Genomic DNA, 17,235 nt, shown 5'->3' with positions numbered 1-17,235 from the left:
AAAAAAAAAATTTTAAAAAGCTTCCATCCAAACAGCGGCTTTTGAGGGATCTCCCGGGCAGTTAAGTTCCAGGCAGAGAGAGAAACTCCAGAAATGTGTCGTAGCTGGTATTCCAAAGGGATCAGTCGTAGCTGGTATTCCAAAGGGATCAGTCGTAGCTGGTATTCCAAAGGGATCAGTCGTAGCTGGTATTCCAAAGGGATCAGTCGTAGCTGGTATTCCAAAGGGATCAGCTTCCTTTAGGTAATGGGGGAGTAATGTGAAGAAAAGAGGTAAAAAAAAAGCCTTGAAGATTGCACTGGGGAACAAACGTGCAACATTGGGTCAAGAAATTGTTTCCTCCATCATGACAGTGTGCCTGCTCATTCTTTGAGGGTTGCAAGAGCTGTCCCACGAATGTCTCATTAGCAAACCTTACCCTATCCTCCTTATAGCCCTAATCTTGCACATACAGATTTCTTTTTGTTCCCCAATCGCAAAGAATATTAAAAATATTTTTTGAGTTTCTCACAATTCCAAAAGAGCGGTGTTAATGTTGTGTAAAGAAAGAGTAGAGAATTCTTCAGGGGAGGGTTACAGGGATGGAAACACTGCCCTCAGAAGTGTATCGACCTAGATGGAAGAGGAGATGTCAAAAAAAAATAGCTTCACATTTTAATGTTTTGTTTAATGTTTTTGTTTAATAAAGAGTTCTGTGATTTTGTAGAAATATGTTTTCAGAAGTTATTACTTTCATATATATATATATATATATATATATATATATATATATAATCTCATTCCCCCCCACACCATTTTAGGCAATAGATAGACATTATTCTTATCAATTTATAGATGGAGAAGTTGAGAGTGCAATTAATTAAGAGATTCACTGAAGTTCTTTTTAGCTTGCTGTATTTATTTCCTTATAACATATACAGGCAATCTTATTCCAAAAACGAGATTTGCCATCACATCAGAGCCAACTGAGTATAGTGAGTGAAGGATGTGATTTTCTACTCAGTCAAGCTGCCTAGAATGGGAAGAGTAGAGTGATCAAGCAATTCTGCTTTCAAATTCTGACCTGTACCCCTATCAATCTCGAACTGTGGGAAGCCTGTCCACGCAACCTCTCCCGGCCTCAATTTCCTCATCTGCCAAGTGAAGCAGTAGCAGAGTCTGCATCTTGGAGTTGGTGTGAGGCTGAAACAATACAGGCCTGAAAGAGCTGAGCGCCATGACTGGCTTATTCGACATCCTCCGAATGGGGGTCCTGAGTGATGGGCTTCCCGAAATCCAGGGTCCCGCCTCTGCTTGCTTCAGTGCTGTTCACAATACTCCTCTTGAGACAGCAAATGATCCTCTCGCAATAGAAGTACATATTAGTGTCTAAGAACCCTAAAGCCAAATAGTATCCAGAGGGATTTTGCTTCTGTTTTGTTTTTTTTTAAGATGGCTATTTCTGGCTCCCAAAGGAAGGAAGACTGAGTCTATCAACCCATCTTCAGTGAAAGAAAAGCCAACCTGGATCCATTGTGTCCACGTGCGTCGCCCTATCTCTCACAGGTCTGTAGTTAATGGCCGGCGTCCTGCCCTCCTCGGTGATGGCAGGGTTACAAGAACGCATAATTTAATCTCTGTATTTTGCAAAAGATGCACATTATTTCAGAGTCTGGGAAACTTCAAAATAATTAGATTGCCTTCTGTGTTTTGTCTCATTAGGTAAAGGCATGAATGTTCTAGTTGTTTTTGTACCAATATACAGCTTGTGTTTTAATTAAAACAAGAACTAGGCTCCTAACCAGGAGCACAATCACGAAGCAGAAAGTCTACACTCTGAATGAAACAGGCGGGGGTGGGGGTGAGGGTAGTGTGGGGGGCTGGAAAGCAAGGAGAGTTTTAAATTCAGGCGTCTTCTCTGAAAATCTCCTTTTCAAAAATAATGTGCATTTTCCTCTTCATCCTTGTCACTTAACCTGGAGAGAGGCTTAAGGGCCATCCGAGATGGAGGCTTCTGGGAGACCTCCATTCATTTCAGAGTTATTAGCCAGTTGAAACTATCTTCATTTTTCAATGCTAGCATCTGAATAGTTTCCATGTAGCTCTAAAAATAGCTGCAATATTCATTGCTCGTAGGTTAGAGACTGAGACAATAATTTTAATCTTTAAGAGGTTATTTCAGCTTCCCATGATCCCAATGAAATCAGTAGGTTAGGCAAATATAACTCTGAAAAATTTAAAGTTTGAACTTGAAACAGACTGTTCATAAAATAACCTACCACGTTTAGATGGGAGTGTGTTGCCTCAAAATATGTGTTGGAATCTTAACTCCTAAACCTAGACAGAGATCGCTGGGTTGACACAGATGGCTCTTCAACTATGAGCCTGAGGGATGGCGGTTTGAATCCACTCAGAGCCTCGCTGAAGAAAGGCCTGGAGATTGGCTTCCTTCAAAGTCCAGCCAAGAAAATCCTCTAGAGCAGTGCTACTCTTTCAGACATGGGTATTAGGAGTTGACTTCAACTCGATGGCAAAAAGTCATTTTAATACCTATAGATTAATACTCATTTAATTTGATGTGATTGCCTTCCAAATGAAATCTAATGTAATATAATCAAGTAATCAGTTACAGTTATGATAGGACATGGTGGATCCTAACTTAATCACTATGATTACATAATCAGTAGTATGTACACAAAGCCCCAAGTCCATGTACACAAGGGGGAAGACAGATGCCACCTGAAGATTGCTGAGGCTCAAGGGATGCCCGGTGCTGTAGACAAGGTAGAAGTTGTCAAGGCCAAGACAAGACTTGGTCTCCTAGCCTCCTGAGTCCTGAGAAAATAAATTTCTGTTCTTTAAAGCCATGTACTTGTGGTATTTCTCTTTCAGCAACTTTAGAGATCTAAGACCCATGTTATAGAAGCTTCCAAAGGAGAGTGTCTTTAGTTTCATGTGACTGAAACTAGGCCAATGTTTCCCCATCATTGGAAATATTGATATTTTAGGCCTTTGCTATAGAAGACTTGTCAGGCCTTTTTTGTACGGGGCTGTCTTGTGTATTATAGGCTATTTAGCAGCGCCTCTGTAATGACAGCCAAAGTGTCTCCAAGTATTATCAAATGTCTGGGGTGTGGGGAGAGACAGGGGAGAATTCACTCCTAAGGGAACCTCTGAAATAGATCCTGTGCAACGCCAGGAGCCCTGGTGCTACAGTGTGTTAGGCATTGGGCTAATCACATATTCAGTGGCTCTACACTGAGTTGCAGCTCCATGGGAGAGACATGAAGCTGTCTACTCTGAGACTACAAAAGATTTACAGTGAAGCATTTCCATGCTGGACTGCTAACCACAAGGTCAGCAGTACAAAACCACTAGCGGATCCTCAAGATAAAGACAAGACTTTCTACTCCCATAAGGAGTTGTTCTACTCTGTTCTGTAGGGTGGCTATGCGTTGGAATCAACATGTTGACAGGGAGTGAGCTGAGTCAACATAGGTTGAAGTAGACGGGATTGCAGGGGGCAGTTGAATCCTAAAGAACCCCGGTGCTACAGCGGGTTAGGCATTTGCTCACGAAATCAAAAGATTCGTGGTCTGACCCCAGCAGCTGCCCCCTGGGACGAAGATGAGATTTTCTTCTCCCACAAAGATTTGAGTTTCCTTTGAAACTTAAAAAGCACAGTTCTACCCTGTTCCATAGAGTTGCGATGAACTGGAACAGGCACAAGGACAATGGGCTTGGGTATATACATGTGGGAGAAGCAATCGAGTGTTGTTACTAAAAGTGTATATTTTGGAGCCAGGCTGCTACTAACTAGTTGGATGACTCTGGACAAGTTACTTCCTATCTCTGAGCTTTGATTTCTTTACACGGAAAATTAAACTAACACTACCTTTTTTGTATGATTATGATAAGAAATGAAAAGATATGTGTGTAAATAACCTTTAGGATAATGCCTATTTCAAGGTTTAAAAAATAAATAAGTGTTAACTATTATTATATTTCAATAAAAAATGCCTAGTTGATTCCAGCTCATAGCAACTCTATGTAGGGTTTTTGAGGCTGCAAGTCTCTCTAAGGTGGGCAGAAAGCCATATCTTTCTCCACTGAAAGGCTGGTGGGTTAAATTAGCAACCTTGTATTAGCAGCCCAATGCATAGCCTACTACATCACTAAGGCTCCTTACTTCAAAAATTCTAGGTGATTTCATTGCTTTCTTTCTAATTTAAGTTTTCATGCACAATAAAGATCCAAAATAATAAGTATTAACTTAATGAGGGAAGGTTTGGGGTCAGTGGTACATGCAGTTACAGGCAGTTATTTTTATTTATGATTCTGTGTGGTCAAATTATAGAACCTTCAGCCATTACATCACCCTGCATCCTAATTGAAGCTGTTAAAAAGCCGCAATTATTGCTTAGCATATTTTATTATCTTTCAAGTGAAGATACCTCATTCATCAAAATTATGGGCTGCTGCCAGATGATTCCTCTGTAAATACAACTGCTCTTCTGTTGTATTTAGTAAAAGGGGGAAAAACAGTCTTGACATCATGTCTAGTGTTTTCCCTGGAGTTCCTTCTTCACCATTGGTCATATAAATATTGCTGTATTATTCAGTTACCAATAACAAAAGCTACCATTTATAAGAGCAATTATCTCTGTGCCAAAAGCTCAGTGCTTGACATATATTCTCCTTTCTCTCAATCCTCAACACAACCGTAAATATTAAGTTGGTGACTAGCGGGTGAATCTAATGTGCCCCAAACCAGCAGCTAACAAATGTCAAGAGAAGGTAAGAGTCTGGGATGGCTTCCTACAAAGCCTACACTCTTAAACGTAAACTAAACTTAGTGATGTACAATCAAACTTAGAAGATTTTTCCCTTCTGTGAAACCTTCCATCCTCTCTCCACTTCCAAAGCCATCGTTCACCTTCCTGCGTATTCCCACTTAGGTACGTGGGGAAGTGCCCAGAAAAGAAACACATGCCCTCAACACTTTTAAGTCCAGGGTAGTGATTAAGAAAAAGGGGAGTGGTGTCTACAGACCCGACTGGGAGAGAGAAACGTACTTCACTGGTCTTAGTAAAAAAAACAAAAACAATGTGATTGAACTATGGCACAAGATTATAGCTGTGTTAGCTCTCGATAAAATATTTTGGAAAACAAAACAAAACTCACTGCCATCAAGCTGATCAGAGTGACCCCTGTGAGTTTCCAAGACTGTAACTGTTTAAGGGAGTAGAAAGCCCTGTCTTTCTCCTGAGGAGGGCCTGGTGGTTTCGAACTACTGAAGTTATGGTTAGCATGCCAGCTTGTAACCTCTATGTCACGAGGGCTCCAGGTCTTATTAAGGGCTAGTAAAAATTATCTGGTGGCAGGACCAAGGAAAAGCTGAGATTTCTCATTTTTCTGAGAGAAAGAAAAATTCACCAGAAGCCGTGCAAAACTGCTGACTGATCACCCTCATCATGTAATTCAATTCTTGTGTGCAGAGCCATACTTTATTTCAAGCTAAGAAGTAAAATCGAGGCATGAAGCCATTGCCAGAGACGAGCTAAAGTCAACTCATCTGGGGGACGCATTTCCAGTGGTGGCCTTAGGACCTCGACCCTTCAATGGGAGATCAGAGGGGAACTGTGACCTTGGAAGTCCTCAGAAGAAAAGAAACACGGATCGTTTAGACATGGCAATCTTCTGACTACGTTCTCTGAGGGCTGGTCCAATGGGCCTGGGCATGAGAGCTAGCATGCTGGATGGCGGGCAGAATTTATTGGGCAGCCCAGGATGAGCCACATGTAGCTCTAAGTAAGATTCTGTTAAACCACCCATTCTGGGGAACCACGAGTTAACCTGGAAGCAGTGGGGTATGATGGGAAATCAGAGAGCCCTGCGGTCCAGTGCAGGAGCCCTGGTGGGTTCAGAAATGTCAGGAAGTTCTACTCTGTCCTATAGTGTCACTAAGAGTCAGAAGAAACGTGATGAGCGTGGATTTATGAAGTGCACAGCACTGAAGAATTAAGAAGGACCTGAGAGAAAGGCTATTCCTGTCCTTCTTAATGAAGGAGTTGCCTTCAAAAGTCTCAGGAAGGGTCAAACCTATGCTCTGATCCCTACAAAGTTTGGAAAGATTCTCCTTATTGTTCAATCAATCAATAAATTTCGGCTTGACCATCCTTCAGTCTAAGTTCTTGCGAACTGTGGCGTATACTGGCTGTATTGGAGCGAGCCACATAAAGGGATTCAAAGGGTATTATCTATGCAGACCCAGTGAAAATGTACTTCCGTGAACAATTTTGAATGTATTGAAAGGTCTAAACAAAGGAGGTTCCGCAATGTTAAATGGCCTATCTACACAAGTCAAACCAGCAGGGTTCAGTGTCTGGTCTAGCAGACTCTCAAGTCATATTTGTCACCCAAACAGGAGTTCTACTGTTCATTTCTGAACTTCATTAGAATTGTTTGGGATATACAGACTATACCAGAGGATGTGCCTGATGTGGCTGAAGGCAGAATGCCCTGAAAAGATTGCTTGCAATTAGTACTACTTACAGAAACGTCATCACTGAAGTCGATTTCATCCAAATCAAGGTACTCAGGGGCTTCCATCATTCTTCTTTGCACATTTTGAGTAAGGACAAATGCTTAAAAATTCCTGGACAAGACAAGCAGAAAAGACAGGGAAAGCATCAGCTGTTTATGAATAAAACCTTACCTTTCTTCAACCAAGCCCAATTAGAAAGATAAGTGGGTGCAAGTATTACTTTGAGCAAGTTTCCTCTCTTGAATGTCCGCACACTGGCTCTCCATCGATCCCCTAGGATCCTGGCCGAGGGTCCCCAGTAAGAGCCAGAGTCCTTTTGCCTCACTTGATTTCGTGTGAGTCTGCTTGCCAGAGAGAGTAGCTTGGACTAGAATTTTTACCAATAACCCTATGAGCACTCACCAGCCTACCCAGCATTTACCACACTGTGGTCAAAGTAGATGTTCTGGGGACGAAAAGCCAGACTGGAAATCTTAGGAACCCATACTGAAATGCTTGCCCTGGACACATCCCTACACACTGCACCTACAGCAATGAATATTGGCTCTCCACCATAATTATGCAAGACCAGTGAGACAGACACCCTCCAATCAACAGTCATAGGAATTCCAGAATGTACAATACAACCTCACCAGAGGGATCAGGTGGGAATAATCTGAGGAGAGATTCCAACCATGAAATGGTGATATTGCCCTCAGTTCTAACAGCTTTGCTTCAGGTGCCCTGGCAGAGCAAGAGTGACCCGAGCAGCAGCCAGACTCTCTCCAGTCAGCACTTGCCGCGGGGCTGCCTGTGGCAGTCCTTTCGATGTGTCAGGGTGCGACGCATCGCCTCCCAGGTCCTTTTCCCATCACTTACCACCGTTAGCATCAGTGGTGGCAGTGGCACTACAGACGTCAACCACAGAAAGAGATCTCCTGGCCGAGCCGGGGTGAGCGGCTCTTCCCCGCAGAGTCGACTCTCAGATACCGAAATAGGAGGATTCCATTCCCCAGAACTTGTCTTTCTTGGTGGAAAACTGCCTTCTGACTTGATCATCATTTGAAATAATTCCGTCTCCCCTCTTTCTAGTCTCTCTCTTTGGGGTGTCCCTCGCTGCACAGTAAGAACCATGTGAGTGGCCAGTGGAAATAAATCTAGCATGGCACAGGAAGATGATAACCCTGTGCCTTTAAAGGGAAAACCACCTTACTTTAACAGTGCAGTTTTCTCATGCTGAGTTGTCCTGTTTTTTGGAAGCTATGCAAATGGTGTAATGAGAACGAAGGGGAACCGCTTGCAAGCCCACACCCAAACCCACACAATGATCGGAGCTTCTGCATTTCCTCGCATTCTTCCCCTGCGTGTGCACCATTAGAAAGCATAGCTAATTACAGAGGACACCGCGCAGCTCTGTGAAAGGATGAGGGTGCTACTACCTTGCTCAGATGACGCTGTCCATTTAGAGAACATCGCAAAAGTTCTTCGAAAACCATGGTAAAGCTTGAAAGAAAACCAATTGGTCTTGGTGAAAACCGCCTAAGTTGTGTCCGCTATATATTGCTGCTGTTAATTGCTATCAAGTCACCTCCCATTCAGGGCAACTGCACATTCACTAGGGTAGAAAAGTTGCCTGGTCCAGCACCGTCGCATGCTCCATTCCATTAGGGTGCCTGCTGTGCCGTGCATGCTGAGTGCCTCCAACACCAAGGGGCATACCAATGATGGAGCATTCAAGAACGTGCTGTGTCTATGGGACAAGATTAGTTATGCTCCATGGAGTTTTCACTGGCTGCCTTTTGGGAGCAGATCTTAAGGCCTTTCTTCCAAGGCTGTCTTAGTCTGAAACCTCTGCTGAGAGCCTGAGCGTTAAGAACGACTCTGCCAGTGTTTGAAATAGGAGTGGCATCGCTTCCAGCATCGTACACCCCACCACTGTCCCGTCAAAGGCGAGTCATAGCAGATGCCATCCACCACAATATGACAAGCTGGCAGACGGGTGATGGCTTGTTATTTATAGCAAGCTAAAAATAGATTCTTAGGCAAAGTGCGGATATATAAAAACATATCGCTTTTCTTCTTATCCTCACCGAGCTGTTCAGAGGAAAATACACACACTCAGACTTGCAAGTTACCCAAAGCAACTTTCTCTTCCACTCTGATGGAGTGTGAGACCATCCAGACCTCGGATTCCAGCTTGTCAGATAAAAGGCCTGCTTCCGACCCAATTTCTCTGCACTAAATCTGTATTCCCCAGTGAACTGTTGATTACAGGCCCCCCTCACCACCGCCCCTTGGCCTTGGTGACTACAATGATGTGGCAAAGACCAACAAAATCCCATCAAAAATATGGAAATAAAGGGAGACGAAGCAGCAAAACAAAACTCTCTGATAACCAAGAGGATTTAAAACACACAGAAACACAAAGTAAAATAGAAACTGCGAATGAACGCACCACAGTGAAGTCGATCAGCAATTCATTGCCAAGCCCGTTTCAGGTGTTCCAACAATCTGGAGAGCAATGTCTTCTAGGGGAGCTTAGCTCTTCCACTGGAACGTAAGCGGCACATGGTCTGAAGTCTGACGTTAAAGCAGAACATCTTTCCAGTTCACTGTGGTAGCGAGATTGCTTATTCTGTATTTTGGAAGAGTTACACCAGTTTCAGCTCATTACTTGAAGACCCAGGCCACTGATCACATTTGCGGACTGAAAGGCCCTGCCCAAACTTGGACTTAGTGGTCCAAAGTACCCCACACTCTCCTTTACTTCCTAACAGGAACTCATACTTCTTGAGTTTTCAAGATGCCCCTCTCGCTCTTATCTGGTTGTTGTTTTGAGGGGTGGGGGTCAGGTTTCAGCCTGTATCCCTTTCCAAATGGCATTTTGGGAACATCAGACCCAACTCATCATGTGCAGACATCTCTGGGGTTTACCATGCCTGACAACGTTTCCTCCCAATTTGAGCTTCTTCGTGTTCTAGGGTGTTTCCAGTCATCCGGTTACACCGACATGCCTTCCTGTTCTTTGCTGCCGTTCCACTAGAGAGCTAGTACCCTAAGCCGCTCCTTCTGAGCAACTCGGGATGAGATGGGCAGGGAAGAGGCCAAGTCACAACAGCTGCTGTAAATAATCAAGCATGATAAGGAATCCGAGCTGGACTATGGTTATTCTGTCGTGCTCTTCTGCCACCTCCTGTCTAATGCTACAGCCACAATGGAGCCAGTCGGTCCCTCTGGAGATGAATGATGCACAGACACATTAGCCCGGGTCACCACAGCCCCTCCCACCCTGCCTTTGTCAGTGAGTGACCTAGCTTACTAGCCTTGACGGTATTTGAATGGCTGACCCCCTCAAAGGAATCTAGTATAATACAATATGTACCAATGCCTCCCGGTCCTTCCTTTAGTTGGTGCCTCCTGTCCAATGATGCTTACTTCACCCAGCTGAAGTCAGACTTCTACATTCTGATACCACAGCATCTTACAAAGAAGCTGCCTGCAGGTCCCCGGCTGTGCTTTTGCAGCGCCTCCACACGGTCTCTTGTTCACGGGAGAAGGAAATGTTTACAAACACCCTAAAATGTGAGGGGGCAGCGGAGATGAGCTTTCCTTCACTTTACCACCGGGGGAAGGAAGGTTTGGCTCTGTTTCACGGAGATGAGCACTGGGGTCCTTCTAACTGGTGCCACTTCCCTGTTGTGAGCAAACAGAAAAGGGAGGACACTTGCCAGCACAAGGCCAGAACATGACCAGAGCTGCTGTCTACCCAGCCCAGTCCAGCCAGCCACGTGGGCAGCAGAGCTGACCCTCCTCCGAGCCAAGAAGAGCCCTTTCAGGCCTACGTGAACAATGTGTTTTAGGCTCCCCGGAAAGGCAGTTTGGCTTAAAATCCTTGACATGAAATCGGTGCTGTTGAGCACCCAGGATGGCTGGACCCTTTAGCGCTCTGGGGACCAGCTATCTGTAGATCAGTACGTCCTGCACCCACCACCCCCACAGCCCTGTCCCAGGGATGACACAGCGTCACCATCATTTTCTGAGGTCTCCGGAGGAGGCCGCCTTCTGGATGGCTACCTCCTTCCCCCTCCTACACGTCGTGCTTCCCGCAAAGTCCACGCACCTCAGTCTTGCTGGTGGAAACAACTCAATGCAAGCTCAGCTCTGATTTTAGTTTCTCTCCATTGATATTAGCACATTTTACTCTGCTCTTCAGTTAGGCAGGTGTGTGTAAGGATTTTTTTGGTGGGTGGGGTGAAGATTGCTTGTTTGTTTGTGTAATGGGGGACAAGCAAAGTTGGGCATGAGATGGGAGAGTAAGGAAGGAAACATTCCCCAATGGTTGAGAGAAGAATTTGTAGGGTCCGGAAGAAGGAAACTAGGGTCGGAAGTGGAGACAAGAGCCGAGGTAACAAATCGGGTCCTTCTTTGGATGGGTGAAAGGCATCGGAAGAATCTTACCTGAACCGCACACGGATACCCCGCCTGAGGATGTGTAGAAATAACGTGCACCAATTATACAGGCCGCGCACGGGAGGCTCTTTCCAACGCTCACCACTTGTGATAGCCGCTTAAGCACAGCAGTGCCTCCAGGGACGCTTAACGTGTGCGGAGGGGATCCCGCCCCTTTGGGTCTATCAACATCATGTCACCTTCTCACGACAAACCTCGCGGATCCTACAGCTGCTTCTCTGCAGCGGAGATCTGATTGGAGAAACGGCTGCAAGTAACTAGGAGGTAAACCTGACCATAAAGCGTAGACACGCGGTGTTTAAATGTGGCCCTCCTCCCCAAACAACAGCACATTTTCCGATGATTTGAAATTGTATTTTATGGTTGGGACTTAGAACTTGACTCTGAACATCATGTCACAGGAAGACTTCCAAAAACGTTTGGGGGTCAAGGCAGCCTCCCTGGACAAAGCTTCGAGCAGGCGCGTGATTTCTCAGAGAACCTGCATTCGTTTTCCCATGCACATTCTGATGGGCTTGGCTCATAATAGGCTCGCTGCTTTGTGACGAGAGTCACATATCACATAAATTGCTCCACTGGACTTCTTTTCAAATGCATGGCCTCACTCCATTTTACAAGGAGTCAGCATGGACTCATTCTGACGGCTCAAGTTACACGTTTCTCCTTGGGCTGCCCAAGTCCCTGTGGCTCCGTTTACCAGTGCACTAGGAGGCCTGGTGATTAAAAGTCAGTCGGGCTCGTCAAAATAAATGAGCAGAGGACATTCGGTGATGAGGTAACCTGCATCGATTGGCATTATAGATTATTTCTTTCATCTTTAATCCACCCTCACTTGGAGAAACACGGCAGCTCCGTACACACACATGCCTCTGACAAACATGTCCTGGGATAAATTTTCCATTTTAAAACCTGAACATCAATTTTAGCCTTACATTCTTCATTATAACGAGAGCTCTGTATTTTATTTTTTAGCTAAGTACTTGGTGGAAAAATGGGGGTGTGGGGAATATATGAAACGTTGTCCCCAGTTGACTCAAGTAGCCAGACTGGCAAGGAAGCAACTCACTCCAAATGTTGGATTTGGTTTCTTTCACCTTTTCGTTCACAGTGGCCAAAAGCATGGCAGTCACTGAATGCTTATTCCTGAGGCAGAGAAACGATGGTGGCAAGACGTCTCTACTGGCAGAGGTAACCGAGGGAGTGCCAGGCTGTGCAGGTGCCTGCCAGGCAGATTATCATCCAGCTCTTCCTTCACTTGCTGAGACCCTGCATGCCCGTTGCCGGCATGAGCCACACAAGGGGAGACAGGCAAGAAAACAGCCCAATGTGGTTCTTGCTAAACAAATAAATATAAAGGAGCCCGAGACACTGACCTAGACCTTTGCGAGGAAAGGAGAGGGGTGTGAGGTCTGAAAGCTGAAGAAAGAGGAGAATGACTCAGGACGGTGAGAGGGTTCTACAGACGGCGGTAGGGAAGGGGGGAAGAGGAGGAAATGGTCCAGGAAGTGGTTCCAACATGGGCAAAGTGATAAATCTGAATCCGAATTTCCAGAAAGATGACTAACTCAGCACCTATTGCCATGTTTTACTTCCACTAAGGTGCCTCGATGGATGAGGCCAGTGTGGGGTGCTGGCAGGCAGATGTCACAGGAGGACTTCCAAAGCCGAGGGTATAAAGAGGCACATCTTCCTGGAAGATCGTATTTCCTGGCATGTATGGAGGAAGTGCAAGTGAATGTTGACTATCAAGCAGGAGGTTTAAATGTAGTTTATATGGAACCTGTTCCAGTTTCTGGTAGAAGGTGCTGGATATTTTTTCCCAGTCGACTCAGTGAGTTTGAGTTTGCATTTGGGTTGAAGGAGAACTCATACAGCAAACTTTGTGGGAGCACAACTCCATGCCAGAGCCTTGGTCTGAGAGCTTCATATGTACTCTCTCACTCATTTCGTCTCACAAATATCCTGGGATAGAAAGACCTTCATAATGTCCTTTTTGAAAATAAGGAAACCGGGCTCTGAAAGGTTCTTTAATGCCTCAGACACACAGCCAGAGCTTTTAACTTCAAGTCCAGTTCCATCCCAACCCCCTCTTATTTCATCTTGCCCAAACCGTAATACTAAAGTAATGTGGTATCTGAATGAAATGTTTTATTTTCAAAATCACCTTTAATATTTTTGTCTAACCATTTAGTACAACTCTGTGAGGGCAGTAGAAGGGGTGTTTGATGATTTGCAATAATATTTTTCTTATCTTATAGAGGGCAAAACTCCGAACCATTTTTAACATGCAATTTACTCCTAAGGTGCCAAGCCAGTTCAGACAAGCTGTTTCTTACAAATGAGTCCAGAGATCTTCGGATTTGCCATGGGACCGTTTTGAATCATGGGCATTTCTTTGAATACGCTAGGTAAGAATTCCACAGACATCCTTAGTTCTAGACTGTACTGTTTGGGGTGCTCACAAACCATACCTACATGAACTATCTTTTTTTTTTTTCAGCCCAAGGTCACACAGAAACATTAGCCTTGATTCTCATCTTTAAGGAAAAGTGCAGAAACCTTCTGATACCTAATATATATTACCTATAGCTATCTGTGGACCAGTCTATAAAGTATTATATTCTATATCCAGTTAGTTCAATATCTATACTTCATCTTCAAGGAAAACATAATGGCCAGCTCTCTTAATAAAAAATGAAGTATGACAATGCTGCACTTAAAAAACACTCATTCTATAAACCAAGTCTGTTGAGATAAATCTCTATAAAGACTGGACCTTTCATAGTTTAAATTTGTAATTTATGATTGATTTTTCGGTCATTTTATTATGAAAAAACAAAAAATATTCATACACTGAATAACTTACTTTACACAAGAATGCCAGACCAAGTTGGACTTAGTTCCTAAGACTTGGTTCCTTAAAGTTGGTTCCTAAGGTCAAGTTGTTATGCAAAATTTGTCCTTCCGTGAAACTGGGAGATGACCACATCAGCTCACAACATGGAGGCTGATGCACCATTACATATCTGCCAACCCCCCGAGGATATAGTGGCCCAACGAAGCTGAAGAGCTCTGATCACCACTGTCAAGGCGACCCTGTCTCTCACGTCCGTGTTTATTACAGGAAGATTTGACTTTAGGGATCTGGGAAGAAGTCGGAAGTACAAATTTCATCAAGCTTCCTAGTAATGGCATTCTGAATGAATTCCGATGGAATTGGTGTGTGTGTGGGGGAGGGACTTTACTCGATCCCAAACCCTACATGATTTTTTCAAAAAGGGGTCTCAAGAATCCTTTGTCAGGAAGATAAGAATCCTGCATTGGGAAGGATGAAAGAATCTGTGTAAATGGAAAAGGCACAGGAAATTGTCCCCGGTCTCAATCCAGGACCTTGAGCCCGTTCCTGACCAAGTTTGACTCTTCTTCAGGGTGCTGCCATGACAGGCTCCGTGGAACTCCCCCATCCCCTGTCACTGCTCCCCTGATTCTGCCCCGAATTTTAATGATGATCATGGAAGCTACAGGACAGGAAAAGTCACGGCAAGCAAGGGATTTAACCTGAAAACACACTGAAACTGTGCGCACACACACACTCACACACGAACTAGAATGCTATTCGTGCAGTGAGAATATGATTTACTGTGTCTCACAGAGGGGACTCCATCAATCCCAGCATGACAAACCCTGTGCTCCCTGCGGCTCAAGCACAAAGGGTTCTGGAAAGGAAAACATGTCTAGCACTGGGAAGTTGAGAATGGGCTTAAGCCAATCATGTCTTGTCCTGGCTTCTGGAAAGGAATTCTGGACTAATGTGGGAACTGGATCCCATGCTCAGTTATGTGCACGAATCCATCCAAGTTTTAAAATTTTTTGGCGCACCTGAAACGGCCAAGCTTTAGTCTTGATTTTGCAAAGGTCTGTTAATAGCGACAGTGGATTTGTGTGGAAACGATCATTGAGAATGTATGCAGCCCAGACGGCAATCCTGATTCCCGTTTTAGAAACCAGTCGGCAGGACAGCAATCTGCGTGGGCGCCCAGGAGACGACACCGGGCGTTGGTCATGCTGGCTTTTTTCGCAGACCTCTGATTGTCCATCAGACTTAAACTTTGGAGGAACCCCGATTAGTGGTTCTCCAACGTAGCCGTGTGCACGAGAACCTGCCCGAGGGCTCGGTGAGACAAATGCCTAGGGCCAAGCCCCAGAGTTTCTTATTCAATCTTAGGTCTTGGGATTCAGAACCAGCATTTCTCACAAGTTCCCAGGGGGTGTGCGTTCTGCTGTTCACAGAACCACACTCTCAGAACCACGGCGGAAGAGCAGTGGCTAGCCTCCGCCCCAGCTACATCTGCACTTAATTAAGAAGACGGTGACCTCCTTTCCACAGCCCCCATTTCCCCAGATGTTAACTTCATTATACAGGATCCATGTCTAGTGCCCTTGTGATTAAGCTGCCTCAGTAGATGCACGTAAGCAGTTCCCATGAAGACCACCCAGAAACCTCAGAAGGGCTTAAATCTGTGCTTAATTTTTTTTCTCTAATTCCTGTGCTATACAAGGGGCAGGCATTGGCCCACAAAATCCTGCAGGATTCGGGCCTTGGTTACTTTAAAGTTGTCTTTCTCTGTAGCACCTCATGGCAACAACGATATTCTAAGTCTCTCCTGCTAATGAGATCCAGGCTTACAATTTTAGAAGCAGCCATTGCAGGGCAGCAATCCCCCGTGAGGGGAATAAGGACTCTCCATTCATTAGAACTGTAGTACAATAAACCTTAGAAGGGTCCTTTTTTAATTCAAGAACCTGTTAAGAAGCAACTGAAAATGCCGTGTATAAGCAGCATGTGTGCACGCAGTATTCAGAAGAATGACTCAAGGTATCCAAAGCTGTCCAAATGACTGTGCTGACTAACCATGAGAAATAAAACCCTTATCATCAATTTTACATTAGAATGATAATGTGCTTATTTTTACCGAGTCTAAACCTAGACATCAAATTATTATTGGGATCATTTTATCAATTCTTGCAATATGAGAATGTGTCAATTTAGTAATCACAAGAGGAAGTATATTACCTAGGAAAAACATGTCCTTTCTCGGAAGAAAAAAATGCGCGCACACACAATTAAGCACGGTTAGTGGGTTACATATCTGTAATAAGCAAAATATGTATACATCTATACCAATATGCAAGGTATGGGGTAGAAAATACTAATTCTTTAATCCAATGATTTTATCTAGTCCTAACCTACTAAAGATGTGTAGGGTGGAAACCATGAACAAAACCCAATGGCAGCTTAGTCGAACTCTCCCGGCTCTCAGTGCAAAAACGGAACACCACCTAAATAATGTAGCCTCAACATGTGCAGAAGCATTTCAAGAACAAAGAAATGATGAAAACACAGGCTTTCTTTGAGTACGCTTTGGAACTCAGCTAAGGAGGGTCATCCCTCAGTACCAATAAGGTGTTTTCTGTTAGCATATCTCGCAGAATAAACAATACATATTTGTTGTGTTGAGTTCATCTTCCGACTGATCACTGTTGAGTCACTTAAGAGTTTTTAAGTCAGAAATCTTAATATTATCCTAAATAGTAAATGGCAAGATAAGTTATAATCACTTAGTATGTGTATATTTTCTTCTCGTAGTTCCCCTAGGAGTTTGTTTTGGAAGAGAGGTCCATTTCCTAGTCCCTCTCTCCAAGTGGCCCAAAAAAATCTGTCGAGGGAGGCTGTGAAAACTTCAGCTCCACCATGAAGTGGTGTGTGTGTGTGTGTGTGTGTGTGTGTGTGCGCGCGCGCTGGTTCCCAATAACGAAATCCAAGCTATTTTGTCATTGAGCATATGGAGAAAGAGTCACAGTTGCAGACTGTGCTGTGCGTCTTGTCTCCCTGGCACCGCAGAAGGAGACCAACTTCATTTTGTAATGAACCAGCATAAGCAGGAAAGGACTGAGAGCAGAGAAGCCTGACGAGAGGGCTGTGAGAGCAGCTGGAATAAAGACACGTGCTGCCAAGTCTTTCAAGAAACAGACTAAGACAAAGTGAGAAATCCAAAGCGGAGTGATCAGCAGCGTTAATAAAATGCTGAACTTGGCTCCTCTGAGGATTTCAATTTCTGAATCATCCTCTCCAATCCAGATGTCACCATATGTCATCTTCTTTTTCTCCAGAAAGAGGAGAGACATCCAGAAACAGACAAAGACTAAGACGGCTAAAGGAACAGCATCAATGAGAGCTAAAAATATTTTCCCATAGTAAA

General features: G+C 44.3%; 1 protein-coding gene across 1 annotated transcript in view; it reads right to left on the bottom strand.

Moving 5' to 3' along the window:
- The window catches only part of SNCAIP (synuclein alpha interacting protein), a 115,391-nt gene that overhangs the window by 97,679 nt on the left and 477 nt on the right, over positions 1 to 17,235 (bottom strand). Inside the window, exon 2 of the mRNA XM_075543093.1 lies at positions 6,535 to 6,637. Coding sequence (XP_075399208.1) covers positions 6,535 to 6,594 — 60 coding nt within the window. The 5' untranslated portion in view covers positions 6,595 to 6,637. The remainder of the gene's footprint in view (positions 1 to 6,534; positions 6,638 to 17,235) is intronic.

Source organism: Tenrec ecaudatus, chromosome 2 (assembly GCF_050624435.1).
Source record: "Tenrec ecaudatus isolate mTenEca1 chromosome 2, mTenEca1.hap1, whole genome shotgun sequence".
Classification (NCBI taxonomy): Eukaryota; Metazoa; Chordata; class Mammalia; order Afrosoricida; family Tenrecidae; genus Tenrec; species Tenrec ecaudatus.
This window is presented reverse-complemented; position numbering and strand designations above follow the sequence as displayed.